The following is a 20,720-nucleotide window of genomic DNA, read 5'->3' on the forward strand; positions in this document are numbered from 1 at the left end:
TAGGTGAAGTTGCAGATAAAAGACCTAGAGCTCATTTGAGACCTTGGGGCTAGAGATGCTTTCACCGTAGAAGAGAGAATTGAAGAGCCAATCCTGTGTCAAAGCTTCTGGCAAGAGTACATTAATGAGTGAAGCAAGAGACCAAGTCCAGGAGCATTTGTACCTGGGGCTGGGGGGAAGGCGCAGCGCTGGCAGGAAGGATCCAACCACTGTGCAGAAGGGCAGGGAAAGAAACCATAATACAGAGTCGAGGAGCCCAAGAGAGGGCCCTTCTCAAGGGGGAGGAGATGAGGAATGCCGGTGCCCTGGACAGGTCAGGTTCAGGGTGCCCAGAGGCCCAGCTGAGGTGGGTCCCTGGTGTCTTTGTCTGCTCTCAAGTTCTAGTCCCCACCATATTTTCACCATCTTTATTTACTGTGTTTTCTGGGAGCTGGAAAGGGTACCTGGTGCTTTCCAGCCAGCAAGCTGAGTGTGAAAAAAACAAGGAAAAACAACATGGTTAGTGTGGTTTTCTTCTCACAACGCTCCTGCCCTACAACAGAGACTGGGGTGTTTCTTTAAGTTGGGAGCTTCTGAGTGCACTGTTTCAGGGACTTGGGAGAATATTTCTCAACCTGTTATTGCACAAGAGGCTTCCAGAGGCTCAGAGACATGTAGCTGGCACTTGAGTCCTATTCGATCTTCCTTTGTGGTGGATAACTGCACGGGCTAGCCTTCCTCTGACCTCAGCCTGTGCTCCCGGGACATGAGTGCTGGCTGAGGGCCAGGTGAACAGATGAAGACCACTGGCATACACCACCACCATTGCTGAGGTTCGTGACAGCTAGTCCTTGTTGAAAGCCTACTCTGTGCTGGGCACTCTGCTAGGTGCTTTACCTGCCATCCTCATCAGTCCTCTGATCAGTGCCGAGGCTACTGTCAAGATTCCGTCCTGAGTAAGCAGCCCAGAGGAGCCAAGAGCTGCTGGGTCACAAGGGTGGTGGGTAACTGGCCAACCCCATTTTATCATCATGCAGCCCTCATTAGAGTTCTGTAATCATGGCTCTGTGTAAATACCTCAGTGCCCATCTGCGAAGTGACTTAAACACATGGAAAACCTCCGTGGTGCATTGCACGGGGCCTCCCACTTATCGATGCCATGTTGGGATGACATGCCTTCGTTCTCAAGACAAAGCAGTAGAGCTGGCATTAAAATTTGGAAGCAAGTCCCAGATTTAAATCCAAATGGTGCAACTTTCTAGTTGATTACACTATGTCTGTTGATTACAATCTCAGAGGTTATGTTTTTTCTATTGGGTTGTTTTAAAAACCTAAGAGCTAATGATGTCCAAGACTTAGTGCCTAGTTCATAGTGAGCTCTCAAGAAATAGTCTAAAGTATAATTAGCTATATATAAATATGTATATGTATATGTATACATATGTGTATATATATACATATATATATATATAGTCCATTTTACATATGAGCCTAAGAGCAGTTAAGTGACTTGTTCAAGATCAGTAAGCTGATCAATGACAGTGACACCCCCTCCATCTATCTCCAAAGCTGTCATGATGTGCCATCTTTTTGAAGTTCCTCAGGGAGACAGTATCCTCTACTTCAGGAGCTCTTTCCTGCTGCATTGAACTTGGCTGGTCACCCAAAACCACTTGCCAGGCCCAGCTCCTGAGTGTTGTCCTCTGTTTCTGAGTCTAACAAACTGCTGTAATCACAGTGCTTTGGAGGACCCAGATCCCACTCCTACTTCTTCTTCTGTCCATTCAGCTCCCTTTTCAGAGTGCCCAGCACAGTGCCACAAGCAGAGCACTGAACAAAGGCTTCACTGAATGGTTTCAATCCTCAGGAAGAGCAAGAGGGCAGCATACTGCAGCAGGCATCTTTCCCATCAAAAACAAAAGCTAGAGAAAGCACAGTCAGATTGGCACATTGTTATCTGCTGCTTCCCTTCCCCGTTATTTTCATGAATCAATCTTCAACTTTGGTCTTTTGTGAGGGCAGTATTTTTAAAGATGTGTTTTCATGTTTAGAATAGCCAATAGCTAAATGCACATTTTTCCTGTCTCTTTTGATTAGCTTGTGAACTTCTTCCTCTTTATTTAGTATAGATCTTGTATTCCTCTACCCTTTCTGAAGATGCAGTACAAATTTATATTGTTATAACCCCTTCTCTGCTCTTACAGTAACTGTATTTTCAGGCAGAGATGTGTCTTTCCCCATCAAAATTTTAACAAGGCATAGCTTTTAATTACCCTTTCCCCATCTCCAATAGGAAACTTTCCAAACATGAAATTTTAATCAAAAGGCTTCCAAGTGTCCCTTGCTGTCTGGGAGCCAGACTCAGTATATGAAGATAAGGATGCACCATGTCCCTTCGTTTTTTATTTTGATTATCTAAAGGCTCCTCGAAGCCCCCAGCCAAATCCATGTGGATCAGGCCTCTCACCAGCTACTTCCCAAATGTACAGCTGCGAGTCATTCTAACAGGTGTGAGGATTGATGCCCCTACTTCTCCAAGCTCTGGCCTTCCTGGAGGCCTCTGATGCCTGCCCCGTGATGTTCCTAACTGCCCATAGGTTGATGTGGCATCTGAGAGTTGTTTGACCATCTTCTAAACTGATTTTATTTATTTTATTTTATTATGTTATATTAATCACCATACATTACATCATTAGTTTTTGATGTAGTGTTCCATGATTCATGGTTTGCATATAACACCCAGTGCTCCATTCAATACGTGCCCTCTTTAATACCCATCACCAGGCTAAACCATCCCCCCACCTCCCTCCCCTCTAGAACCCTCAGTTTGTTTCTCAGAGTCCATCGTCTCTCATGGTTCGTCTCCCCCTCTGATTCCCCTCCTTCATTCTTCCCCTCCTGCTATCTTCTTCTTCTTTTTTTTTTTAAACATATAATGTATTAGTTTCAGAGGTACAGGTCTGTGATTCAACAGTCTTGCACAATTCACAGCTGATTTTGCTTTCTGTATCATTCTGTCTGTTGTGTCAGCCAGAGTCTGCCATGGCCATGTGGGCCCGGAGCGAGTGCGCAGCTGCAGGGTGCATGCCCCCACCTCCTGTCGCCCACTGGCAGGAGCTGGTATCACCTTCCCTCCAAATGCCCTGTGACTATCACCATCACATGGTCCCCACTCCGTCTCCCCACCTGTGGCCGCGTGCTGATGACCTTGCCACCCAGAGTCACTCACTCACCTGCTCTCCTCCCCTCATACCTCATCTGCCTCCAGCATGGCTCCGGGCAGCCCCCAGTGTCTGCTGAGCAGACTTCCGGCCCCTCAGCCTACTCTCAGGGCACCAAGATATGCTGTCCCCTGCCTTTCTCATCTCCCAGGCATCTCCTCCGTTCCTTCCATACTTTCTCATGCCTCACCAGGACCAGATCACCCACAAGCCCACCCCCTTCATTATATCCAATCAGCCCAGCCCTCAAGGCCACCCCAAGTGCCCCCTCTTATAAGACCACCTCCTCCGTAAGCTAATAGCAAAAGTTCTTGCTGGTTCATCACATCTAGTACCATTATGGTCGAAGCAACAGGTGGCAACTTTTTCCTTTATTATGTTTTCCCTGTTAAACTAAAAGAAATACACATTTGACATAATGACTCAAACAAATACAAAAGTGCATCACACCCCTGTAACTAATATTAACAGTCTGGAAGGAATATTTCTATGCTTTCCTCAGACAGTCTGCAGATGCTCCCAGGTCACTGAGTGTCCACCCATGATCTGAACAGGACCCATGACCTGTGATCATTGTCTCCTGTATCTCAGCTCATGCAAACACAGAGTGAAAATGTGTGATTGTGTTTGATCCTTTGTTCTCAAAGGTAGAGTTCTCAGCCACCCTTCTGACTTTGAACAGAGCATTACCCATTCATGGGCACAATCAGTTGGGGATTCCTCTTCAGGCTGAGGTTTTCCCAGACTATCAGGGCTAAGCCTTGCAGTCAAGTCTGAGTCGACATACTACGCACCATACTACCCACCATAGGTGGCCCAGTGTTCAGTGTGTGCCTGACCAGTGATTTTAAATGTTTCCCTGCACAAAGAAGAACTAAGAATCTGTTTGAGAGGAACTATGCTGTGGCCACCTTAACATAGGTTAACCAAGGAGACAACCTGATAAAAAAAACATGGTACTTATAGGTCACATTTACAGGTTTACCTCATTTGAATGAAATGAATTATACCCCTGAAAATTTTAATGTCCCATTTTATAAATCAAGTTCTATTCTCTTTGGCTTTTTATAATTTCACAGAGAATTTCCCGTAATTTTTGGTTGACTCTTAACTGGCAGCAGTTCTTAATTTAAGCTTTAAATTTCTTTTCCCTTTTGCCAAGTTTTTACATTAATGTTCTGTAAAACAATTAAGGCCCCTAGGGAGGCCCTTATTTTAATCATAACAGAAAAACTATGATTGTATTATTTGTAAAATGTTTTACAGTTTTCCTATAATAAATGAACACCTTCAAATATCTCTCTTTTTTTTAAAGATTTTATTTATTTATTTGAGACAGAATGAGAGAGAGAGCACATGAGAGGGGGGAGGGCAGAGGGAGAAGCAGACTCCCTGCCGAGCAGGGAGCCCGATGCAGGACTCGATCCAGGGACTCCAGGATCATGACCTGAGCCGAAGGCAGTCGCTTAACCAACTGAGCCACCCAGGCGCCCCCAAATATCTCTTTTTTTAATGTTAAGTTTCCAGATGGTTCTTTTAAAGTAGGGTATGACTTTATTTTAGGGTATGTGTGTCCATATGTGTTAGTGTGTGCGTGTGTGTGTGTGTACACACAAATTTTTTTTAATGAAACTCATAAGCTCTTACTTCTCTAACATGATGATACTCTGTTTACGTGCTGAGGAAGGCTTTCAGAACTACCTGTGTATCTCGAGAGCCAGAGCTTCTGGAGCTACCTCATCAGATGCCAGCAGTCCCTGGCTCGTGCCTGTCCCTCTGGCTGCCGTGGCCTGTCTTGCTTGCTGAGCCTCCATTCATACATCCGCCCTTGCCCTTCAGAGTGCGACTAAGGGGGACGGCCCCACCAGGGAGCTGGTAGGCAGCTCAGACCCTCAGCTTAGACTCAGCACGCCCATGCAGGCCAACACTCGAAAGCACAGCTTTAAACCCATGCATATTCTTTGGGCTGGGCATTTAGTAGGTGCTCAACGAACCAGTTTCCTTATTTCCCCACCTTCCCATGAAGCTGGTCCCTTCTCTGGGTTTCTACAGCACTATCTGTAGTCTTCTGAAATCATTAGCAGGTTGATACGTGACCATTGGCTTATAATTGATCCCTTCCTGGGTTCCGGATCAGAAGCACTCTTTTTGCCCCCATCTCAGACCTGCTGAGTTAGAATCTTTGAGGGTGAGGCCAACATTTACACTTTATCCAACTCCCTAGTTGGTTCTTTGTACCCAGAGTTGGAGAGCTGAGAGACCCCGTGTTGGCCTGTGGGCTCTCTCAAGGCAACATGAGGGTTAACAGTGAGACACCTGCCTCAGGTGGAAATGAAGTTGATTTTATTCATTTAACAAAAACATACTGGGAGCTAACTAAGTGGTGGGTGTTTTGCAAAAACCTAAAAATAGCACATCATATAAACACATCATAAAAACAGCCACACAAACAAATATTTGTGACACGCATTCATAGTTTAAAAAGCACTCTTCCATCTGTCATCTTAACAACTCGGTGTTGGCAGAGCCAGGACTCGGAGCTGCACCTTCATGCCACTGGCCTGGGCTGCCCCTGTGCTCCTATCCTATTCCAGGGGCAGAGGAAGGGGAGGGAGGCCTCATGTGAAGGTTGCCTGCATGGGCGCAGTGAAGGGCCTCACAGAGAAGGAGAAGCCCATCACTCATTTTGGGAGAAGACGGAAGATGAGGGCACGTTTCTCTGCAGATGTGCCTTCCACACGTGGGACTTATAAGAGGGAGGCATTTTGTTCCCACACTTCAGAGTGTTTGTTGTCCCCCTACAAGGCTGAAATGGCTGCACCGTGGCCTTGGGATGGAATGGAGGCCACAGACGGAGGTAGCGGAATGCTGGCAGGAAACGGTGTAGGACAGCAGTGAGTCTCCTAAAACACTAAAACATACCTACAACGACCCCGAAATCATAACAGCGTCACCATTCTCTGCATTTGACTGGGCTCAGGAAAGTCCCTAATTTAGTCCTGTTCCCAGGAGAAACCCAGACAAATCCATCTTTCTTTTAATAACCTTTAGTCCAGATTAACCTGAAATTGTGTCCTCTAAAACTTCTTATTGTCCCGTGGTGTCACTCCTAAAATTGATCTGCAAGTCTGTTCCCACCACCAGCAAAGTGCCCATCAGTGGATTCTTACCTGCATCACCCAGAATAGGGCAACCGGCAAGGGAAAGACTTGGAACACCTACATCCTCACTCCCTGAACTCTGGGTGCATGGTAATCGCTAGGTCACCAAGTTCCACAGCAATCTGTAGTAACTGGGTACATAAGGCATTAGCAGAATTCTGTCATGGACGGCAAAGGAGAGGGTTTTCCAGTCGTGATATGAGTGTTTGCCAAAGTCAAATTAAGAAAACAATCTATTATATTTAATCGTGGGGAACTGGGACAGCAAAATTATCCATCACATCCGTGCACCTCTTTCCAAACCACAGCTAAGGCCACACTTCCTGCAAACATGCTAAGTGGCCCAGTGGCTCTGTCTTCTCTCCCTCACAGCACGCCCCACCATGGCGTGGCCCGTGGCTCCAGGGCTTTCTGTCCGAGGCGGCGCCTTGCAGGAAAGCGTTTGTTGATCGAACCTCTGCTCTGCTCTCGAGGCAGAAGGACACCACCATAGGAGTCACAAGCGTGTCATGCTGGCTGACAGCTGGGCCCTGGTCCCTTCCTTTCTTTTTTAACTTGCTGGGGTGTCTCAGGTAGGGCTGTGGTTTCACCCCTGAAACGTCTAAGAGGCAGCTCCCCACTTCTCGTTCTATCTCCTTCCAACTTTGTCACATATGAGGGAGAGGCCAGGGCCACCGGCTCTGAATGGAGGTGAGCTCATCGCTTGTCCCAGGGTGATAGGGACAGTCAGTGTGAAAACGCTCTCCCACACGGAACCCCTTTGACTGGGACGCTGGCGGCCATCTCTCATGGCAGGTGCTGTCCCACTGGGCATGTGCCTCCTGACAGACCCCTCTGCCGGTGGTGCCCTTGACGATCCGGCATCACGGCCAAGCGGGCTTGTCCCTCCCCTGGTGCCCAAACAGCTTCACACATGTTCGCCTCACCCCTGGTCCCGGAAGCCCGCTGGCCTCACGCCAGGGCCAGCCTGCACCCTCCCCTGCGGTCTGTCCCAGCGAGGCCCAGCCTAAGGCAGCGGCAGCAAAGGCGGCTGGGCCCACAGCCCCTCGGGGACTGCAGGCGGCGCCAGGCGGTGGCTCCTCCCCCCGGGGCTCCGGCAGGGCTGCACATCCACTGCACAGCGGGCATAACTTAGGTCACTGTCTGTGCTTCTGGCCATATCCTGTTAAATCACTTGGCGTCTTCAGCTTCACTATCCCACTGGATTAGTAACTGGAATGTGAGCGTTGGATAGCATATAGCTTCTGTGATATTTGGATGTTCCGTTTGGGTGTCCACATGGCTCCCTAGGTCCGGTGGGCAGGCTCACCCTCCCGGAGCACCCAGAGGGCCATGAGCTATACACCGCCCCTCACGCCAACACTGTGTCCTCCAGTGCCCTCCCCTTCATGGCCTCGGATAAGGAGACTGTCATCATGAGGAGCAGACACACGCGGCCAGCTGTCAGCACCTCTCATTGGTGGTGGCCTCAGGAGCCCCAGCTACCTGGGAGACAAGGAAGCCTCTGATGCCAGCTGTGTGGCGCCCCCTCGTGGCCAAACTCACAAAGCTCTCCAAGTGTATCACCGCGCTTTGTAGCTGCGGAAGCAGGACAGAGCTGGGCAACATAAAGTCAGGGGGCTATCCTTCGCTGCGTTACCCCACACCCACCTGCTCCCCACCAGCCTGGGGCTTGCTCGTGCCAGCAATTCCTCACCAGGGACAGTATCCAGGACATCTACTTCCATTCTTTCTATCAATATCCTTGCAAAGGGTAGAGAAAACATACGGACTTGTTCATACTAAAGTGTTACTGGCTTAGCTTAAGGATATGCATTTTAGAGATGTGCATTTTAAGAATATTTCGGCACCACTTAACCCACCCTCCCCCAGGAGCCTCTAACCATGCAGACAAGGAAGGTGGGAAGAGGAAAGCTTCCCTCAGCCCACCTCAAGGTCTGCTCAGCCCTGTGACCAAATGGCCATTGCTGACTCAGTGACTATAGCTTCAGACTTCCGTGTGCTGCCACTGTCTTACACCGTACGCCCATATCCCCCTGCCACCTGATTTCCACTGAACATTAGAAAACTAAACTCTCAGGGTGCCTGGTTGCCTCAGTCGGTTGAGTGTCTGCCTTCGGCTTAGGTCATGATCTCGGGGTCCTGGGATCGAGCCCCGAGTCAAGCTCCCTGCTCAGCGGGGAATCTGCTTGTCCCTCTGCCTCCCCACCCCGCTCATGGGTGCTCTCTCTCTCGAATAAATAAATAAAATCTTTAAGAAAAAAGAAAACTTGAGTAAGGCCATAAAAATGGTCAAATCCCAGAGCAAGGGTGTTGTTCTAAAAGCACTTCTGCATGTACACACTTTCTCTTTCACACATACATCGCTCACTGGCAATGTTTCACACACTTCCTTATGTGCTTTGTGATCAGCAGGCTGAGGGAGGCTGATGTGCCCACTCACTGACAGCGATAGCAGAATTCAGGGCAGACATAGTAGCTGGTCCCGGCCACCCGAGGACACTGCCCGGATCCTTCTCTGGGTCTGTGTGGCCACCCCAGCCTGCCTCTCAGTTCCTCATTGAGAGCTTGCTCTGAGCCTCCAGGATATGAGACTAAGGAAAGAAGGGTCAAGGTAGTACTGAGCGGGGCCTCCAGTGAAGACTCTGTGCTCATCGTCCCACCGGCAGGTGGCTTTGCGGGGCGTGGTGGGTAGTCCTCCACGAGAACTGAGAGTGAGTTATGGAGCAGGGGAGGGGTCTGCACATTGTAGTGGGACGGTGTATTCATGGCCCCATGATTGTAAGGGCAGATTCTTCTGATTATGTCACTGGTTTTGTGCGTGAGGAGCCGTGACCTCATGTTGTCACATTCTGTAACAACCCTTTCTCTTAAGATAAGGAAGCCACCTGCTGGGCAAAGAGGTCTTATCAGGATGTTTCTCATTGAGGGAAGTTGCCTTCACTGGGGAGCTGCCCTTGGCTCTGGGACAAGCAGTCCTTCCCTCCTGCAAAGAACTGTCTCAGGGAATAAATGTGACATGCACACATACACACTGTGTGGTACAAATAATTCTGCAGAGGAAAGTTTGCATACAGTGCTGCCCAGGGTTTCCAAACAAAGATGTGCAGGATACATGGGCTTCGGCTATATAAACCCAGGGGTTGAGGGAGCTAATCTCAGGAAGCCTGATGTAGAATCATTTCACTGCCTGCTCGGGTAAAAAGAAGCCAGTTGTGTTGACTGCTGGTTCCTGTGGCACAGCAAGTGAAGTCCCCATCCGGATGGCCCTGCCATGGCGGGGGGTACGTTGTTGGGAAGGGCCCCCCACAGCATCCTCTCCCGGGAATGGTGCCTTCGGGCCTGCCCCCGGGCCTCCTGGATCTGTTCTGGGTACTTGTGCCAGGTTTGGGGAAAGAAAGGAAAATAAGAGTTGGAGAAACTTTCAGTCTTAGCTCTGTTTTCTTTCTTTAACCAGGTTTACAAGATTTTGTTTAAAGTTTCTAAATAAGATTATATTTCTCTCCCTGCTCACTAACAACAAGGGCATTTAGGAGTATTAACCCACTGGATTTCAATTCTGTGTGTCTTTCCAGAAAGAGAAGAAGAGTGGGCTGCTGAAGCTTCTCGCTGGGGCATCCACCAAGAAGAAATCTCGCTCCCCACCGTCCATCTCTCCAACCCACGACCCCCAGGTGGCAGTGGACACCTCACTCCAGGGTGCAGTGGGGCCCGAAGTGTCCTCGCTGTCCATCCATGGCAGGGCAGGGTCCTGCCCCATAGAGAGCGAGATGCAAGGTGCCGTGGGCATGGAACCACTGCACAGAAAGGCGGGCTCCTTGGATCTGAACTTCTCCTCATCCCCCTCCAGGCAAGCACCTCTCTCCATGGCTGCCATTCGTCCTGAGCCCAAGCCTTTGTCCAGGGAGAGGTAAGGGGGGGAAGGTGGGCTCACATCCTCTGGCACCTTGGTGTGGGCTTGTCTCTGAGATTGGAGCCATTGAGGGAAACAGTGACAGTGGGGATGTTTGGCAGGTTAAATTTACCAAACATCCCTCTTACCCACATCTACTAGGCTCCTGAGCTTGGATGGTGAGCATCAGATAAAACACATTTGGGAATGAAGGGGAGCATATTTCACATTCTGAATCCACCTGGGTCCTGAGTTTGGGATTTGCAAGGGATTCATCAGGACATTTGGCAGAACTGATGGAGTACTGAGCCCAAAGAGTGAGCGATGATGTTAGTGAGGGACTATGTCCCCTCAGCCCTGTGGGAAACCTGGAGTGAACCCCTGGGCTGAGTCCCATGGTCTTTGTGCCCTATCCTGGAAGCAGCTGTGACATCTTAAAATTATAAAGCATTACTCCCAAATTGGCTTCAATGTATATAGTCTATTGGGTTGAACTATACAAAATTGCCAATATTCATTTGTTCTTTTTTTTTTTAATATATATTTTTAAAGATTTTATTTATTTGCGAGAGAGAGAATGAGAGGCAGAGACATGAGAGGGAGGAGGGTCAGAGGGAGAAGCAGACTCCCTGCTGAGCAGGGAGTCCGATGGGGGATTCGATCCCGGGACTCCAGGATCATGACCTGAGCCGAAGGCAGTCGCTTAACCAACTGAGCCACCCAGGCGCCCTATTCATTTGTTCTTTACCAAAACCAGAAATTTCACAGTTAAGCCTAGAGTTTTACAGAGCAATAAACTGAATCTACCGGGGAGGGGGCCTCAGGTGCCAGAACTTTACAAGGGGTCAGAGGCTGGGCCCATTTGAGGTAGGCCTTCGAGAGCTTCGAATAAGGGTTGGAAGGCACTGCAGAGAGAGGGGATTGTGTCAAATTAGGACAGTGGCGAAGTCCTTTCCCTTCTAAGTGCCTTCTCATTGGAACGCTGCTTAAATAGTAAAAATGTGAGCAGTCTCCTGAGAAAGCAATCTTGGCGTTTCTGTCAGAATCCCCCCTCCCATCAACCACACTGCCTGATGGCCTGCTCTTTCCCGTGCTCCCCAGTGCCTGAAGCCTAGAAGGCCACCACTGTCCTGAGCACCCACTAACCTCTGGCACCAAGGCAGAGCTAGCTGAGGTTCCGCCTAAATGGGGGATGACAAACCTTTTCTGTCAAGGCCCAGATGGTAAAGTCCGCAGACGTTGTAGGTCATAAGGTCTCTGTCACAACTACTCAGCTCTGCCATGACAGTGTGGGGGCAGCCATCGACAAAGCGGAAATGATGGGTGTGGGGGTTCCAGTAAAACTCTACTGACGGACACCAAAATTTAAATTTCATGTGATTTTCTTGTGTCATAAAATAGTCTTATTTTGATGTGGTTTTCAACCTTTTAAAAAAATAACCGTATTCTTAGTCTCGGACCACACAAATCAGCCACAGGCCGGTTTGCCAAGACGTACCCAGACGATGGGCTGTAGCTGGGCTGATGCTGTGGTGCTGAGACCCAGGGCCGCAGAGAAGATAATCTCCCCAGGTGGTGGAGGGGCAGCGCGAGCTGGTTATGGATTTCTAATCAAGCGTTGTAGTGTAAGTCCGCATTTATGCTTGCATTTAGAATGATAGCTCACATTTTTGGAGTGACATTCAGACAGTCACCAACCAGTATGGATTCCAGCCATAAACACCTAGAACAGCCATGCTGTGCATGCAGCTTACCATCTGTTGACACTGTTCTCGGTGTCTTGTGTGTGTTACTTCAGTCCTTGTAAGAACCCTACAAATTCGGTATCCCATCTTATAGAGGAAGAAACAGAGGTTATTGAAAGGCTGTCACTTGCTCAAGATCACACAGTGAGTTAGCAGCCAAGCCAGGGCTTGAAGCCAATTTGGGGGTAATGCTTTATAATTTTAAGATGTCACAGCTGCTTCCAGGGTAGGGCACAAAGGCCATGGGACTCAGCCCAGGGGTCCACTCCAGGTTTCCCACAGGTCTTTGCTGGCTCAGAGCCTCAGAGCCTGGGCTCTGACCCACTCAGAGGAGCATGGTCAGCAGTCCCCCCAATGTACAGTCTGCCCACCAAGGAACCTGGGTGTCTCTGGCCTTCAAACAGTATGGACCATGTCATAGCCCTGCCAGGATATCAGCATACGCTTCTGGGTCCTCCACAGTTAATCACCAACCCCCTGTCTGTCCAAGATATACCTGCTGTTCAAACTCACTCAGTGCAGAACCCATTACCATGAAGTGCCTCCCCTATAGCAAACCCCCAAGCCCTGCGGAGACTGGGTTCACACCTTACCACACCACACCTGATTCCACACCGCACACATACCACACACATGCCACACACATATACCTCACACACACACACACACACACTTTCTCTCTCTTCCTCTATTCCCCTCCAGGGAGCCTCCTCCAACTTTCTGTAACTCTTTCATGTCAGAACCTTCTTCCTTCCACAAGACCAACCCCCAGTGGCCTGTGATTTCTGAATGTGGTTCCCAGTCCTTTGCCTCAGGTCACAAAGTTGGTGACTCCTGAGAATGACAGACCTAGATATTTCAAAGCTGCTCTCATATCTCCCCTAGGTTTCTATTCTCCTCAGATCCCTTGACTTCCAGACTCCTTCATAAAAGGTCTTAAAAGACCCTATTCTAAAAAATCATGGGAGTCTATGATTAACTAGAAAGTTCAGAGAATTACTCTCATTCTGTGAATATTCCATCTAATCAGGGCTTATTGTACCCAGAGACTCGTGGCACCCTGCTTGTCCCCAGCACATTGTGTAGCTCATTAGTGATGAGAGTTTTCAAAATACAGCCTGAAACCAAGCTACTGCCTAATGAGCCCCCAAATGCCCCCTCCCCTCACCCTGTGCAGTCCATAGGCTGCCTCATGTCCTGGGGAGCCCCAGCAGGTTGGAGCAAGGGTTTAACGATGGAAAGGCTTAGTCTCTGGGCTGAGGCAGCTCCAGAAAGCACTTGGCCGAGGGCCCCTGCAGACTCGTGAATAAAACTTAGCCCGCAGCTGGAGGGGAGCAGCTGTAACAAGACTCTCTGCTGCGGAGGCCCGGGCATTCTCTCTGCAGGCCACAGACTGGCAGAGAGCCTGCTGTGTGCAAGGCCACTTTACAGGTTCAAAGGTGGGAGAAAGGCAAAGGGCAGCTGGGGCGGAGACTCCAGGAGGTTCCTACCACCAGCATGCTGAGGAGGGGGCCTCTCACCCTGAGCAGAGCGGCGGGGCTGTGGTTGCTGCATGTCCGGGGGGTCTCCTATGTACAAAATCCCTCGGATCTCTCCATTTCCCTCCTGAAGATTTGGGAAGACACCGGGAGCTGCTCTCCAAACTGCTCACAGAGGAAGGAAGTTTGGGCTGGAGGGAGGCCGCCCAGGGAAGCGAACCACGGAGAACTCCCCCCAGGCCCACTGGGCCAGGCCTGCAACCCAGCTCACTAGAGGCAGGCCTGGTCCTGTGTGAGCAGGATTGTGAGCCAAATCCACAGGCCTAATGTGTAAACCAGAGTGCCCATTACTAACCCTTGCTCGGGAAACTACTCTTAGGTAGATATATTAAGCCCTATGGACAGTGTATGCAGGGAGCCACATTTCTGGAAGGTACTTGGGTACACATAAGAGCAGGGTAGTTATGGGATCCAGTAACAGTCTAATGCCCTGTCTCCCTGGCGGGAATATCCCGACCCTGGGCAGGTGCAGCAGAGTTCCTGGGCCAGCCGCCCCACCGCACGTCCTCTAGATGCCTGCCTCCTGGCTCTCTTACCCCTCGGGGAGGTTGCAGAGTGGCTCTGAGAAACAGGCGCACTGACCACTTATCAGCCAGTTCACCCAAATAGGTGCCTTCATTCTTTGAGTCCCCGTTCCCCCATCTACAAAGTGAGGATATACCTATCTGATAGTTACAATATTTGTAAAACACATAAATCAATACTTGGGAAATTATGAATGCATGAAAAAGAACAATAGTAATATATAAAATGATGTCTGTAATAATATGAAGTGGTGTGACATATAGAAGAATGATCTGATGATGCCTCCAGGGCTGCCTGGCACCTCCTCCCCCACTTTTGATTGGCAACATTTTTTTTCCCACATGTTCACATAGTCCATGTATTTATCCTCACCTCTTACCGGCCTGTGAATTGTTTGGCTTTGTTAGGATTTAAAAGTTTTTTGGCTTTGATCTGTTATGTGTCATGGTAGGCAGAGTAATGGCTTCCCAAAGATGTCTATGCCCTAATCCCCAAAACCATGACTTTGTGGACTCACGTGGTCTCAAGGAATGAAAGCTGCAGGCATAATAAAGGTTGTTAACCAGCTGACTCTAAAATGGAGAGATTATCTTGGATTATCCGGGCAGGCCCAGTGTGACCACAGAGTCCTTGTAAGTAAAAAAGGAAGGCAGCAGAGAGGGTCGAGGTGATGCAGTGTGAGGACTCAAAGATGCAGGAAGGAGTGTCCAGCCAGGAATGTGGGCAGCTTCTAGGAGCTGCAAAAGACAGGGGAGTGCATTCCCCCTTGAGCCTCCAGAAGGAATGCATCCTGTGAGACTCTGTTAGATGTCTGACTTAAAGAACTGTGAGTAAGAAACTTGTGCTGAATTATTGTGGAAACTTGTTACAGCAGCAATAGGCAACTAATACATGTGTTGGTATTAGAGTTCAGTGTGCAGGATATAGACGTATGCTTACTTCCAAGTTCCTAGAGGGACCTTGCTCTGCAATGATCGCATTCTACCAGGTTGGGGATTGCACATCATCAACAGCACTACAGCAAGTGCTCTGAAGAGCCTGCCACTCAGAGGCCCCCTTGGGAGGCCTGCTGTCAGGAGGGGGCAGATGACACAGGAGGAGGACACACCACACCGCACATGTAAAGTTAATTGCAATATGCAATGGTAGGAATTCATTCTGATTTTGAGCCTTCTGATTTCCTGAGTTTTATGTCTGAAAATGATCTATGGTTGACATAACCTTACCTCAGCACAGGGAAGTCTCTTCTGATTTATGACGCCACGGTCACAACATGGGAGTAGCTGCTGTCCTTAACTGTTCATTTGGCCCTTTGTGTCTATAACAGGGAGTATCAATTACTTTCAAGCAGCAGGAAAAATAGCTCAGAGTCTTGGAATGATCTGGACAGGAACATTAAATCCTCGACTCTTATACAAAAGGCCCACATCATCCAGCTGGGCTCATTAAGTCATTGAATTGCTCAGAAGCCCCAAATTACTTTCTTTCTAGCAAATTATATTTTCAGAGTTGCTTGTTGCTTCACATCTGGCAGTTGAGGCAAAAGCCAAAACTTGTGTCTGAAGTCTGAGAAATCATCTCACTCTTTGCCTTTTCTTCCTCGGGGAAGAGAAGGCGGCGGGTGTTTGGAGAAGGGTGGAGGGGGGCAGAGAGCCGCAGGTAGGGTCTGCACTGGTCCCTGCCATCGCACACACAGCCTGGGTGCCGGACCCACAGATCTCACAAACACAGAGGCCAGCTGTCCTTTGGGGAGTGGCTGCAGGCAGCCATTTACAGAGATTCTGGGCTGGGAGGAGGGCAAGAGGCATACTGTCCTTTCTCTCCTCCTTTATACCCCAAAAGCCAGTGTCTGAAGCCCAGGGACAGCAGTGGGAATGGGCCCAACCCTCCCACACCTGCAGCCATTCCAAAGCACTTAGCTTGCCTGGCTGGCCCTGCGCCCTCAGCAATAGGAGCCCTGCTGGCCTGCCAACATGGCCTCAGGGGCCACCTTGCTCTCTGCCCTCTGCTCTCACAGCCTGGAACAAGCTGGGACCGGGAGCTTCCCAGAGTGGGGCCTGGGTCTTCTCTGCCTGTGCATCATCCCCCAGCCTCCAGAGTACCAACCCCAGGTGCCCCAAACCATGGCTTCCCTGTCCTGATCCCAGTGGGCCAGTGCCTCAGGCCCTATGCACATGTGGCTGAAGAATGAAGACTTCCTCAGCACTTTCACCTTGACTCCCAGACAGCAGCAAGCAAACATTCGTCCATAGAACTTGTTGAAAATCCACACTCCTGGACCCATTCCACAGAGATTCATTAGTGGGTCCAGGATAGAGCCAGGGACCTGACCCAGGGGTCATGGAGTCTATGGCCACACTTTAAGAAAAGCTGATGTAGGATCTCTTTGGTTTATAATGTCCTGCTTTCTCCCAAACCAGAATATACAGGTCAGAGGCTCCACGTAGAGAGCCCCGTGACAGTCCTCAGGACAGCCAGCTGCAGGGACACCTGGGTGATCTCCTTCAGGGGCCATTTGTGTGGCTGTGGCCGATGGAGGAGGCAGAACCCAGGCGACAGGCCTTCACAGCCGGCAGCCCAAGGGAGATTGAGGGTGAAGGAACCACAGCCCAGGCACTGCCAGGGAGGAGAGAGCAGCGGGAGAGTGCCTCCCAGGGGTGGGCCCTATTGTCCAGGTCAAGCCCTGGGCCTCCAAGGTCCAGCATCACCAACCCTCCAATAAATGGCTCCTCCCCTGGCTCATTTCCTCTTCAGGGGTGACCCAGTCCCTGAAGGCCATCGGTCATTCTGCTCCTGGGCCATTAGTCTGGCTGACATTCCTCTCCTGTGGCCAATGGCAGGCAGCACAAGTTGAAGTGTACGCTCTGGGCTGGGCAGAGGGGCTGTTTGCTGGGTGGTTGCCGTGGAGCCGCAGGTCCAGCTACACGCACTGCCCACCTCCGCACCAGCAGCCGAAGCTGCCCTCCTCCAGTTGCAGCACCCCCAGGCGAGGCCACAGTCCAAGCTGGGCCAGAGGGAGGGACTGCATTTCAGGCAGGCACATTCCAGCTGTATAGATCGGGGTCCACAAGGACAGCACGGGGAAATTATTCTTTTTAATAAACAATAAAAAGTTTGTTTAAAAATTAAAATCAAAGTAGAAAATTTTAAAAGTGGGGGAAGTAGCCCCAAATTATAATAATTTACACCGGATGGAAAAGGAAAGGCAGAGAGAAGAGCAGGCCCTGGGGGTCATCCTCCAGCCTAGGGTCAGGCTCACCCAATGTGGTGTTTGTTTCCCCCCCAGGTACCGCGTGGTGGTCTCGTATCCTCCCCAGAGTGAGGCGGAGATTGAGCTGAAGGAAGGCGACATTGTCTTTGTGCACAAGAAGCGGGAGGACGGCTGGTACAAGGGGACCCTGCAGAGGAACGGCCGCACCGGTCTCTTCCCGGGCAGCTTTGTGGAGAGCTTCTGAAGACACGCTCCCCACACCCCGCTCCCCAGGCACGAAGGCTCCCCGAGATCCCCAGGGGGCAGAGAGAGGCAGTCAGGCCACAGAGGGTCCAGGTCCCTTTCGAGGCTCCTGGCGAGGCCACCCTGGACGGGGACGGGAGCCGGGGGATGTGGAGGTCGTGCCTTTGCCCACAACCCCCCACCAAGAGCACACCCTGGGGGTCATTCTCCGACAAAATGCTTCCCTCTGCGTAAACTGTAAAGAAATATCTTTGAAAAGAGAAGCTGCTGATGCGGGTCGATTGGCTCTGTGATGGACTGCTAAGCGGCAGCATTCTTGTTTGCTGCCCACACGAGCCTGGAAGCTGCGGAAGGGCTGCAGGGCTTGGGTGGCGGGCACGGGGCCCAGGGCATCGGCAGAATGTCTTGACGAGCTGCCCTGGGCTTCTCGTGGGGGGTCCAGATTGCTCCATCACCTCTCTATATACCTCAGTCGCCTGCCACCTGGCCACTCAGCAGGGGTGTTCCCGGCGCAGGGCCTTGGCCGGGTGGCCAGCGTCCCTGGGGCAGCCCAGCACACAATTCCTGTTGGAGGCACGAGATCGCACTTGGCTTTGTCTCCTACCCATATTATAAGCCACACGTTTCGTTTTGCCGCCACTGTCCCTTTGCATTGCTTCTTTCTTACAACATCTTTTTAAAGTAAAGCTGTTAGACTTTCTATATTTCTAATAGGTCATACATTGCCTATTTTTCATACATCTGGTGCTGCCTTTTTGTAAAACCAGTTTTGACTTGGTTGAGCTTGAAAGAAAAAAATGAGCTGATATCAAGTGGGCAGAATTTTTATATGTACCATGTGAATTTTGGAAAACTCTGAAAAGCCCACATACTTAACATCAGTGCTGGCTACTGGTCTGTGAAGAAGAGGTAACCCATTTAAGTGGTTGGAGGGAGTTTGGAAAAAGCCAATTTCTTTAAACCCTTACCAAAGCCCCATGCTATGTCTAGACAGTGGTAATTATTATTCAAGAACGGGAACCATTTCAAGGAAGGGTCACTATAATTGCCTTTTGTGTGGCAGTAAAAAGAACATGAAGGTCAACCCCAGCCTAGGAAGGCAGAATTTTCCTTTTATTGCTTTAGAGAAAATGACTACAATTAGCATTATCAAAATATGATTTCTCAGTACTGAAACGTGCAGTTTTCAACCACAGTTCAGATTTACCACCTTGTGACGGTTTCGTCTTTTTTTTTTTTTTAAATAAATGCTTCCCTATCAGGCAGTACAAATGTTGGTCTAGAGACTGGAAGTACAATGAGGAGAAAAGGGATTTGAGCCATTGCTGCAGACTTGCAGAATCCAAGGGAGCCGGGAGGAGAGAGAGGGGAAGGGGCACCTTTGATCCTGGGACCTTGCCCTGGACGGGGTCCATCAAGGCCTCTTCCTGAGCCCAGCAGCCCAGCCCTCCCACAGACACGGATGGGAGAAGCCCTGTCATGAGGCAGTCTCGTTCTCAAGAGAGTCAGACCTTAAGGATAGGAATGTTCCTATCAGCTCAAAGTCACAATTCATAAGCCCCTTCTCTCTTTACTGTTACAAAGCCACTCAAGTTTAAATTAGGCTGACTAAATTAGTCTTTGGTAACATAGGATCGCCTGGTTTTCAAAGATGCAACAAAATCCAGAAACATTCCCTCGCTTGATGCCAAATACCCTCTGAAATACCAAACACTTATTTTCAGAGTTCCTAATTTGGGGATGTGACTTGGCTATCTGTTACCTCCAGGTGGCTACCATGCTGGTGGGGTCACGCCTAGACAAAGGCTCTTCTCCTCTCTCCAGATGATCATAGATTTAAGAGACTTGAGAAATTTGTTCTGAATCAAAGAAACACAAAATCCAGCTTAAACCCAGGGAGCCCTGGACATGAGTTAATGACAACCAGAAGGTATCCACTTGCCATTGATGCCAAATGAGTCACCTGCCAGGCACAAAAATCATGTGCGTGTTTAAAATAATGCCATCACCAAAAATGTGCATGGATTAACATGCTGAGTGAGACACGGGTTCCCCAGGGAGACCAGAACTAACTCAAATCCCCAGATAATAAGGAAAGCTTTTTTAAAAACATGAAGGCAGTTACCAAGCAACAAAACAGACTAACTTGGACCTTATTTCCTCTCCCAGCCACCGCCCACACGATGCTCGTGGTAGGTGGGAATCGCTGAACAGCCTAGTGAGGCAGCAGCAACCAGCACCCCTCACGGCAGAGAGCTGGGGCCAGCGTCCAGTGCCTTTGCAAGGCATCAGCTGGCCTCTCTTGTGGCAGAGTTGGGGCAGGCATTGGTATGACCTCGGGAAGGAAACAAGGCCATACGCCAACCATCACCAGGACATCCTTTGGGGTGGGACTCCCAGACAGCAGGGAAGTGCACGACCAGCCCCCACACTCTGGGCTGCTGGCAAACACATCCCGCCAAATTCATCAGCCTTCATGACCATTTAGCCCACAGACAAGAGCAGGAGCAGAATTAGACCCTTTGGGCCAACTTGCCCTGAAGAACAAACTCATTTTGGCTACTAAGATGAAACCAGCACCTTGTCTGAACCCTCACATTCTACCCTGGCCCAGCAACTTACACTTCTTGGTTATCAGTGGCATTTGGCAGCCAAGGTGACTCACTTTGAGGAATGCAGTAGAGTCCATAGCCACCACTGAGGTCAGCGGACACTGAAATGACGGGGATATCTGGTCCACCAAAGGGCCTTAGAAGTGGAGTGGGGAGACCGTGGGCAAATAATTCCCTGGCAGCCTCACTGTGTGAATACCAGGCTCTGGCACCCCAAACAAGCTCAGCTGCCTGGCTGGGAAGTTCTTTGTACTTTGCACAGTTCACACACACACACACACACACACATACACACACACCGATGTTTTTGTTATACACAAATGTCAGCGTGTGATTTTGGAAGAACTGACAGTGACGACAAACTATGATGCCTGTGTTTCTGAGTCTTTAAATAAAAATGAACATGGAGAGGTCTTGTGTCTGGATGATGCGAGCAGTGAGGTTGGGGGCAGAGGCCGAGTGGGCCCAAGCAGAAATGCCCAAGTGGATAGGAGCATGAGGGGGCAGGTGCCACACTGTCCCTGCTGGCCAGCACAATGGCTCACACACCTACCACCACAGAATGCTTCCGTGTGGGGAGCACAGGGTGGTGG

At 49.9% G+C, this 20,720-nt stretch overlaps 1 protein-coding gene across 2 annotated transcripts in view; it reads left to right on the forward strand.

Annotated features, from left to right (window-relative positions):
- SH3RF3 (SH3 domain containing ring finger 3) overlaps nucleotides 1-20,540 on the forward strand; it is a 407,247-nt gene extending 386,707 nt beyond the window's left edge. The window contains exons 9-10 of one of the 2 annotated variants that reach the window (XM_035001930.1): nucleotides 9,937-10,271; nucleotides 17,348-20,540. In XM_035001930.1, the coding sequence (XP_034857821.1) occupies nucleotides 9,937-10,271; nucleotides 17,348-17,516 (504 nt within the window). In that variant the 3' untranslated portion in view covers nucleotides 17,517-20,540. The remainder of the gene's footprint in view (nucleotides 1-9,936; nucleotides 10,272-17,347) is intronic. The other variant, XM_035001931.1, reaches the window with a different exon arrangement.
- Nucleotides 20,541-20,720: the final 180 nt, after the last annotated feature.

Source organism: Mirounga leonina, unplaced genomic scaffold (assembly GCF_011800145.1).
Source record: "Mirounga leonina isolate KUSES-001 unplaced genomic scaffold, KU_Mleo_1.0 Mir_125, whole genome shotgun sequence".
NCBI lineage: Eukaryota > Metazoa > Chordata > Mammalia > Carnivora > Phocidae > Mirounga > Mirounga leonina.